At 41.6% G+C, this 9,476-nt stretch overlaps 1 protein-coding gene across 2 annotated transcripts; it reads right to left on the reverse strand.

Annotated features, from left to right (window-relative positions):
• Nucleotides 1-283: 283 nt before the first annotated feature.
• On the reverse strand, nt 284-4,209 carry LOC146670657 (putative uncharacterized protein MYH16). 2 transcript variants are annotated; one of them, XM_085407690.1, is made up of 4 exons: nt 3,154-4,209; nt 1,225-1,413; nt 984-1,130; nt 284-860 (listed from the first exon to the last, which is right to left on the reverse strand). In XM_085407690.1, exons 1-4 carry the CDS (start codon nt 3,241-3,243, stop codon nt 708-710), a joined length of 579 nt encoding a protein of 192 aa, XP_085263816.1. In that variant the 5' UTR covers nt 3,244-4,209; the 3' UTR covers nt 284-707. The 2 variants fall into 2 exon arrangements, with proteins under 2 accessions (XP_085263816.1, XP_085263814.1); XM_085407688.1 differs by having other exon boundaries at nt 293-860; nt 1,213-1,413.
• Between the last annotated feature and the right edge of the window lie 5,267 nt (nt 4,210-9,476).

Genomic DNA, 9,476 nt, shown 5'->3' on the forward strand with positions numbered 1-9,476 from the left:
CCTTCCTGGAAATGTATGAAAAACGCTCCATCCCAAGTAACTGCCCCTCAAACCAGTTACTATGTTTGAGGGGCAGTTACTTTTTCACATAGCCCCATCCACAAGCTGCATCCATAAACTCTGCATGTTTACAGAAAGAGAAGGATATCTGCTAAAGCACAAATATCTGGAATAGCCTCAGCCACCCCGTATATATGTCAGTACAGTAAAGTTGCACATTTTGATTTGGAAGTCTGTAGTGGATTGACTTGCTTTTTGAACAGCCTCGTGTGGCCATTAGAGGAACTGCAGCTTCTGGGTGCCAGCTTTATTTTGTAACTATTGATGCTTTGTCTTGTCTGGCTTTTTATGTATTAAACAAATACAATATCTCATATAAAATGGTGTGTTCCAGACTGAGAATCAGCCTGAGGATTGTTCTTTAGATATTTGGAAATCTGGAACACTTAGAAATACATTTATTAGTTTTTACATACAAATGTTACAGTATAAATGGATAAAAAGGGGATATAAAGCTGGAATGTGTCAGGGCTATGAGCTTTCACTCAGAGAGGAAGCCACAAGTACATTGTAGAAAACTCAACAGGAATGTACAGCATACACAAAAAAAAGTCAGGTTCCACCCATGGAACCTTTTGGATGTTTCAAACTTCATACTGTACCATGCTTCACTTCTGGGGGATGATGGTGAAATTGAAGCCATGCTCCTAATCAATCATGAGCTTCTTGAGGGAGTTGAGATAGGCTGGGATGAGGGAGCTGACTGACTCCTCGTCATCGTTGAGGATCTTCTCTCCTCCGCCTTCCGAGCCCACTGAACTGGGTGACCGGACTCGGCCTGGATACGGAGTGCTGTAACCCTGTTAGAACAGACACAGGCCTTAGAGTCAGAACAAGTACTTAGTAGAAGAGGCTAACATGGAGTTATTATTTAATAAACCGCGTAATACACCTGATAATATACTGTTCCAGAGAATACTTACGGAGGAGTATCCCTTGCCGAAGCTTCCTCTGTTCTTGGTCCTAATCTTGGTGAGCGCTGATTCAGCAATGTCCGCCCTCTCTTCGGCATCATCCAGCTCGTGCACGGTCTTCCTGTACTTTGCCAGGTTCATGTTAGCTTGTTCCTCCTGAAGTGACAGCAGTGTGAGTTAAAGCCCACAAACACCATGCTTGGAAACGTGTTCAGAGTAAGAGGATGAGGTGATGTACGGCCTCCTCTACTTGTCTCTTGTAGGCCTTCATCTTGTTTTGCAGCCTCTCCACCAGCTCCTGCATCCTCTGCTGGTTCTTCTGGTCCTCCTCCGACTGGAACAGCAGTTCCTTCAGCCGACGCTCGTTCTTCCGCAGCGTCTTCACTGTCTCAGCGTGCCGCTTTTGTTCAGAGTCCAGCTCCAGCTCCAGCTCCTTCACCTGCATGCAAAGAGTATCTACTATTGTGTGCAGGAAGGCGTCATATTTATCCACTGAGTGTTTAGTGAAGACACACTCTGTTACAATTTGCTGTTTGTCAAAAGTTCCATAAAAGCAGAAATGTGCTGCAGGCCAGACAACTTTGGTTGTCTGGCCTGCAGCACAAAGTTATGAGCTGTATGTTACATTGAGTATAACATACAGCTCATAACTTTGTTTTGTCATATTTCTGCATATGCCAGTGTGCTACATGCAAAGGCATGTGCAAATGGCTAGCCACTAGCATGTAAATATAAATCCTTAATCCTATAATTAGTTTTTATATCATCTTATTATATTGACATGTGACATGTGACACATTAGCTGGACAGTGCAGTCATCTGGGCGACCAGCCAGCATGGATTGCACCTGCGACATGTTTAGTTGATCAAAAAAGCCATCTATGAGGGGACCCACAGTGGCTGTGTTAATGTCATCTGAATACATTTTAGTGTTTTCTCTTACCTCGTGTGTCTGGTTCCGATGCATGGACTCAACTGAATGATAGTGCCTGGTAGCAGCACCCCTATTTAAGGGTTTTAGAGTGCTTTGTAATGATGTGCGTCCTGTGACATGACAGTATTTAGTCGCTTTGAAGCATGCCTATAGCATAGCCCATCAGTGGTGTCAGTTTATGTGTGGGTATATAAAATATTTTTATATTGTTAAAAAAGTACATCAATGTAAAAAATTTAAAATGATAAATGTGTAAACTAAAGTCAAAAGCTGTGCGGTTTATGATGTCAGTGTGGCCCCCCGCTCCTTTTAATATTATCAGTTATAGCCAAAACAACGAATAGGAGCAGTACTATATGGTACTATTTGAGGTGCTAGTACTAGGGCTGGGCGATATGACCCAAAATTCATATCTCGATATTTTTTAGCTGGATGGCGATATAAGATGTATATCTCGATATTTTTTTAAAGCCATAAGGTAAGAACAAAAAGAGAGTTCTTAGTCAAAGCTGTGTCCCAGATGTCACATGTGCACTTTTATTAACATACAGCATAGATGTACATGAAAAAAACTACTCAAAAATAAATTATAAGCATTTATTAAATAATAATGCTCCATAAATAAAAGAAAACTATGTTGTTTTTGTGCATAACAAAGAGCTCACAATTGTGCAGTCAAAATGTAAACTAAAAGACGCTGAGCATAATAACAAAGACAGATTTCACAGCTGCTCTCTTTCCAAGTTCGTGACTGACAGCCTGGAGTTTGAAATCCGCTTCATAACCGTGTCTCTTAACAGGTGCCATTTATGGTCCTTATACACACACAATACGGTAATATTACGTTGAAGCACAGTACGTATCACTCCGCGAGGCTCCTCGGTAGCAGTGTTGCCAACGTAGCGACTTTGTCGCTATATTTAGCGAGTTTTCAGACTCCCTAGCGACAAATCTGGCGACTTTCTCTGGTATTATTGGAGACTTGTTTATGACGACTTTTTGACGTGAAAACGCGTATCGCTCTAGATCTCACCCTGGGTCAACACACCTGAATCACATGATTAGTTCGTTACCAGGCCTCTGGAGAACTTCAAGACGTGTTGAGAAGGTAATTTATCCATTTAAATCAGCTGTGGTGCATCAAGGACACATCTAAAACCTGCAGGAAACCAGCCCTCTTGGACTGGGATTGGGGACCCCTGCTGTAGCTCAAACAGCATATGAAACATTTAAATTCAGACCAACCTTATAAGCGTATAACACCGATGGGGAACAATGTGTTCTGCAGAATACTCTTGATACTTTAAGAGCAATTTGCCAATAATACAGATTCATGTGTAGTAAGGTGGTTTCATTGCTACTTTTATTAAAGGAGTGCTTCTAAAAATTGAGGTGGTCATCTCCGCTTGCATTTCTGTAAAAGCCACAGCATGCCACCTTGGGTAAGAATATGTATTCTTAACATTTTGCTGTCACAGTTTAGCTGTTTTCATTTCCACTGACACATCAGCTCCTAAGACCACAATACTACTACCAAAGTACTACAAGGATCCGGAGAAAAGGACAGAGGGGGGATATAAAATATACCAAATGTTTCTTGAATTGTTAGCACAAGTGTATATGTGTATGTATCTAGTCGGGTTTATATGCAGTAGTGCTCACTTGTTTTCTTTCATTTGATTACTTAACTGTATTTCATGTAAGTCATTGATATTAAATATTGACTTTACAGAGGGGTGGTAAGAGTTTGGTTTGAGATTTTCCTGTTAATATTTGGATATTTTTCTTGCATTAACAATTTTTTGATTAGAAAAGCAGAATAAAAACGTGCAAATTAGCTTCATTTATAGTTTGTTATACTCCTTCCCTCTAATACAAATATTTCATTTCTAACTCTGAGTGTAAGTGCATCATTTAATAATAAGTGTTTCTGCTCACAAATGTCCACGAGCACAGACATGCACGCAAAAACTGCGTGACTCCTCGCTGGCTGTAACTCACCGCGCGTGTTCACCTGGAACGTCCTCTAAGAAGACGTGTGACCATTCTGATAGCCGTCTGTGTCTGCAGGTGAATGAGTGAAGCTACATAAACAGTTAAATTAGCATAGCTTACCAGCCGTAAACCCGACAACAACACAGTGGGTGAGGGTCGGAGGGGGGGTCGCTTGGCATTCTAACTTTAAAGGAAGGATTTTAACAGTATTTGCTGTGGGTTACAGCAGTGGACCAGCAGGCTACATGTTTGAATCCAAACAAGTTTCACTCAATCCCAACAACTGAGGATCGCCATTGTATAGCGGTCGCTAGGGTAACGTCACGTCGCCGTCATATCGGATGTGGGCGGGGCTTAGCGCTAGAATCCCTTTGATCCTTTCATGTCTTGTGTGACATCACCTTGGTCAAAGTCTATAAATAGAAGCATTTGCACAGGGTTAGTTACAAGGTAAGTTTAGTAAGAGGGAGTAAGAGAGATCAATGTCTAAGACACAAACTCATCAAGTCCAGATTGTAAAAACTTATATCATTTGAAAATATGAATTCTGCCATTGAAACGACCGATGCGATTCAAAGCTGCGCCACTGCAGATGACTCTGAATGTAGTGTCGTCCCTGGCGCAAACATTTTACAGAGCGACGAGGGGAAATCGAAGCACTGTGTGTGCTGCCCTCAGTCGTGCAACCAGCATCAGAATCCGGGGAAACAGCTGCTCGTTAAAGAGCTAATAAATGCTGTTATTGCACGTGCCTCCAAAGAGGCAAAGGTGTCGCCGTCTGACATGATTCAGCAGCGCCTCTTCACAGCTCTGTGGGCACAAGTTGAGCAAAAGCCTCTCAAAATCACACAAAGGGGGATTAAAAAACTTGAAAAGGTGATTTTTAAAGACATCACCAAGCGGCTGGACATTAGCCCTGATCTCGTGATCATTGCGCTAGCCGTAGGTCAGCCGTACCTAGAGGTGATCATCTCCATATTTGAAGATCACCTCTTCCGTAAAAACCTACTGGCAAGGTTCTTCTCGTGGTGCGTTAGAGCCGAGGATGACGAGGACGAACAAACTAAAGCCATTTCTCAAACACTTTTAGAAGAATTTAAAAGTAATATATTTCCAATAGTGGAGAAAAAATCATCATCTGGCATTACTGTCAGCGATTATGATGATGATGAAGAAGAATGTGTGAGCGCACTCATTGATGCTGTGCTCACACGGGCTGCGAAGAATTCGCACTACAAACCTTCTAAAAAACTCCACAGGTACCTGTTAAAACACGTGTTGTCTGACAACAGGATCAAAGATCTGCATATACATAAAAAAAAACTGAAAGATCTCGACAGGGCCATTTACCAAGAGCTACGTCAGAAAACATTCTGTAAAGAAAAACATTTACTGATGTTACTGAACGACGAGGACCCAGTGTTGAGAAAACTGACGGTCGATATCATTAAAAATCACCTGATCGACACTATGCAGAATCCAGCCCTGTGTGAAGCTGAAGAGGCTGAAAATTACAGGTTATCTGTGGAAGCCTGTATCAAGAAGGTGGTGACGCGTGTCATTAACAATGCCAGTTCACCTTGCTGTACTGAAAAAGTTGATGCCATCACCCAACGGCTGTTCATAAAACTCTGGCCTAGACTTAAAAAAATCAAAATCGACAATGTGATGTTCCTCAGTGATATGGTTTACAGCTCTTTAATAGAGAAATGGAAAGAGCCAGATGTCATACTGACATTCATGGAATTAGGCCACAAACATACAGATGATGTAATTGTAAAGGTTTTCAAGGAGCATGCCATCACTGTATTGGAAAGTGAACATTTCATCACAAGTTTCTTTCTCTCTGCGGGTCATGCTGTATGGATCGCAGGCAGAAAATACTTGGTTAGTGTTTTGTAAGTCCCTAAAAGTAGATTCTGTTCATCTGGACGTAGCATTTTCAGTTTCAATTTATTTAACATCTAATCGAGTCATTTTAAAAACCCTTGACCGGTCGAGGCAGATGGCCGTTCCTCACTGAGCCTGGTTCTGCCGGAGTTTTCTCCCTGTTAAAAGGAAGTTTTTACTCCCCACCGTCGCCTAGTGCTTGCTCAGAGGCAATTGTCAAATTATTGGGGTTTTGTTTTGTGCCATCTAATACACAACTTATCGTATTGGGCACTCTAAATGTATTTTTCATCAATAAAAAGATCCAAAAAAGATTATATTTTGAATTGTGCGTGTTTTCATTGTCACACAAATGTATACATTTTCAGCTTAGACTGAACGTGTTTGTTTGTCATTCTTTTCAAATCAAAGATTTTAGTAGCAACTATTGTATTAAAACATTGCACAGACGTTTTACTCTGATTACACAAACCTTATGTAGGAGTAGGTCACAGATAAGAGGTATTCATTTGTAAATTTGACCTCTGACCTCACAGAGATCAAATGTGACAGGATATTTGTACTGTCATTTTCAGGATATTTGTATGTAAACTATAATTTCATATTAAGAATCCACATCAACACGTTCTCACTCTCAAAGTGTAAAATGTTACACTAGGTGACAAATCGTCAGTATGTTACGCTTTTGGCCACCCAACATGTCCCTGTGTTACTTGTTCGGAAAAATGAGGAAACATGAGAACCATTTCCAATCAATCTACACGTGTATGTTTATTTTACTGTAATTGCTTTGGAAAACACTATCTAACACGATTCGGTTATGATACGGGTTAGGATTAAGGTTAGGGTTATGGCTGGAATACACAGCTGGAACGTGTATTACACCGGGAGCGTCATTCTATTGGATATCATCCACAATCCGGCGCGTATCAAATGGATGCGGAAGGTTACCTTTCACGTGTCTGTGGGACACCTCGGAGCGCGACTAATGGTCGGTATGTTACACGTCGGGAATGAGAACGGGCTGTCCACATATATTGGTAAGATAAGATAAAACTTTATTAATCCCTCGGGTGGGTTCCTCGGGGAAATTCGGTTTCCAAAAAAGCACAGCACCGACAGAAGTTACAGAGTTACAGAATATTATATATATATATATTTGGGAGAAGCAACCTGTCACTGAACAGACTCTTCTGGTTGTTAATGGCCGTGTGCAGAGGATGCCCAGCATTGTCCATAATGTCCAGCAGTTTCTTTAGTGTCCTTTTCTCTGCCACTGTCACCAGAGTGTCCAGCTTCATGCCGACCACAGAGCCAGCCTTCCTGATCAGTTTCTCCAGCCTGCATGAGTCCTTCTTTGCTGTGTTGCTCCCACAGCACACTACAGCATAGAAAAGTACTCCAGCAACCACTGACTGGTAAAACATCCTCAGGAGCTTCCTGCAGATGTTAAAAGACCTCAGCCTCCTGAGGAAGTACAGTCGGCTTTGGGCTTTTTTATACAGGTGCTCTGTGTTGCATGACCAGTCCAGTTTGTTGTCCACCCACAGCCCGAGGTACTTGTACTTGTTGACCACCTCCACCTGTAATCTACTAAATTTTGCCAATACAAACAATAGCAGTAATGAATTAATTCATCAATATAATAATTAATATATATAAATATAAAAACACATTTACAAAAAAAAATTATTCACTGTCTACTTTAGCAGAAGGTTTTTAGCTGAAGATAGTTTAACCAGCTGTTTTGCCAACACCTTCATTTTTATCATTTAGCATCATTTTAGAATATAATACATTACTGTAGATCTCCCTAACAACACCTGGATCAGTTCTTTTATGAAGCCTTCTCTGGCTCCGTGATCTGACTCTGGGGTGAGAGAGGAAGCAATCGAGCCGATGCGCCCCTCCAGTTCTCTGAAGAGGCTGTGGATGCATCGCTCTTGTGGGATACAGTTTTTCAGCAGTACTGCTGTGGCAGAGTCCGCGCAGAGCTGCACCATCTGAGCAGCCATGTGACACATTAGCTGGATAGTGCAGTCATCTGAGCGACCAGCCAGCATGGATCGCACCTGCGACATGTTTAGTTGATCAAAAAAGCCATCTATGAGGGGACCCACAGTGGCTGCGTTAATGTCATCCGAATACATTTTAATGTTTTAAGCTGCAGCAGAGTGAACCACTGTGTCTGTTCTTGTGCTTTCTCCAAACTTGAGGTGACACAGAAGGTTTCTGTTCCTCGGCGGTCACAGCTTCTTCAGACTGTGTGTGATGTTTTCTCTTTTCGGGGATTTCTTGTTCCACAGACTGGCCCCTGAGCTTAAAACTTATATCCTTTTGTTTTTTGTAAAGACCTCATTCCAATCCATTTTATTAAATGAAGTTATTTCTATTAATTTTGTGCTTAATGTTTTGGCTGCTGAAACAGGAAAGTGTATCTCATGTATTCTGTTGACGGTTTGTTCCACTTGTGCGCACCTCTGTATGTATGTTTTCTTGTAAATGTACGACTTTGTATGGATGAAATCTCACTAATAAATATCACAACAGGATGTTCTCGGCATTTTCTACCTAAACAGTTTGGATTGAATGACAACTACTCAACACACGTTCAGTCAAAGCTGTATACACACACACACACACACACACACACACACACACACACACACACACACACACACACACACACACACACACACACACACACATTTGTCCAACAGACAGTGAAAACAAGCAGAAATCAGAGTGTGATTTTTCTTTTAGAATTTTATTAGATTTTCTGATTTTTGTTCAATAATTTAGAGTGTTCTAGTCAGTAATTTACTGACTAGAAACAAGACCCCAATAATCGGACAATTCCCTCTGAGCAAGCACTTGGCGACAGTGGGGAAGAAAAACTCCCTTTTAACGGGGAGAAACTTCCGGCAGAACCAGGCTCAGTGAGGGACGGTCATCTGCCGCAACCGGTCCAGGGGTGTTTAAAATGACTCGATTGGATGTTAAATAAATTGGCTTGTTTGAATTGTTTGTTGTTAGCCAATTTAAGAGTCACTTTGATGCCAGCTAGTCAATGTCAAATTGTTGTTTTTAAAGGGGAAACACCCGCGACTCTCTGCGGGTGATGGCTAACCTCCGACCTATTAATGAGAAGAACCTTCTGATGCGACCTGCTGGCGCCGCTGCCGACATCAGATGTTCTTTAAAGGTTTCGATGATTCTTTGCTCACCTACTTCATGGTCGAGATGAAAGAGAATCGTGACACACTCGGGGTCCTTATACTCTTTAAGGAGAGATTTGTAAATGACCTTGTGTAAGGTTCTGAAGGACTTTGAGGAGGGCTGAAAATCGATATGTTGGACATCAGCCCAGATTTTCTTCAACAAACGGTTTGTAATTTCAGAAACTGTGTCATCTGTATACAGAACACGTGCCTTTTTAAAAGCACGCCTGACAAGTTCTTCCACACAGACTTCAACTGAAAGCTGCTTCTGAGCTTTGATTTCAGACGACTCTGGCTCAAGTTTCTGTGTGGACACTACAAAGTGTTTCTTGAAGATGGAGATGAAAAGTTTGTCAACTGTTGGCTCTCCTAATTTCAATAGAGTTAAGGTGTGTTTTGGGTTGGAGAGCGCTTCCTTGCAAAAGTCTTTGAAAATGACCTTTGCAAGATCTTGTAGGGCCT

Source organism: Rhamphochromis longiceps, linkage group LG5 (assembly GCF_057381845.1).
Source record: "Rhamphochromis longiceps isolate RC_006_pf linkage group LG5, R_longiceps_female_GT1.1, whole genome shotgun sequence".
Taxonomy (NCBI): Eukaryota; Metazoa; Chordata; class Actinopteri; order Cichliformes; family Cichlidae; genus Rhamphochromis; species Rhamphochromis longiceps.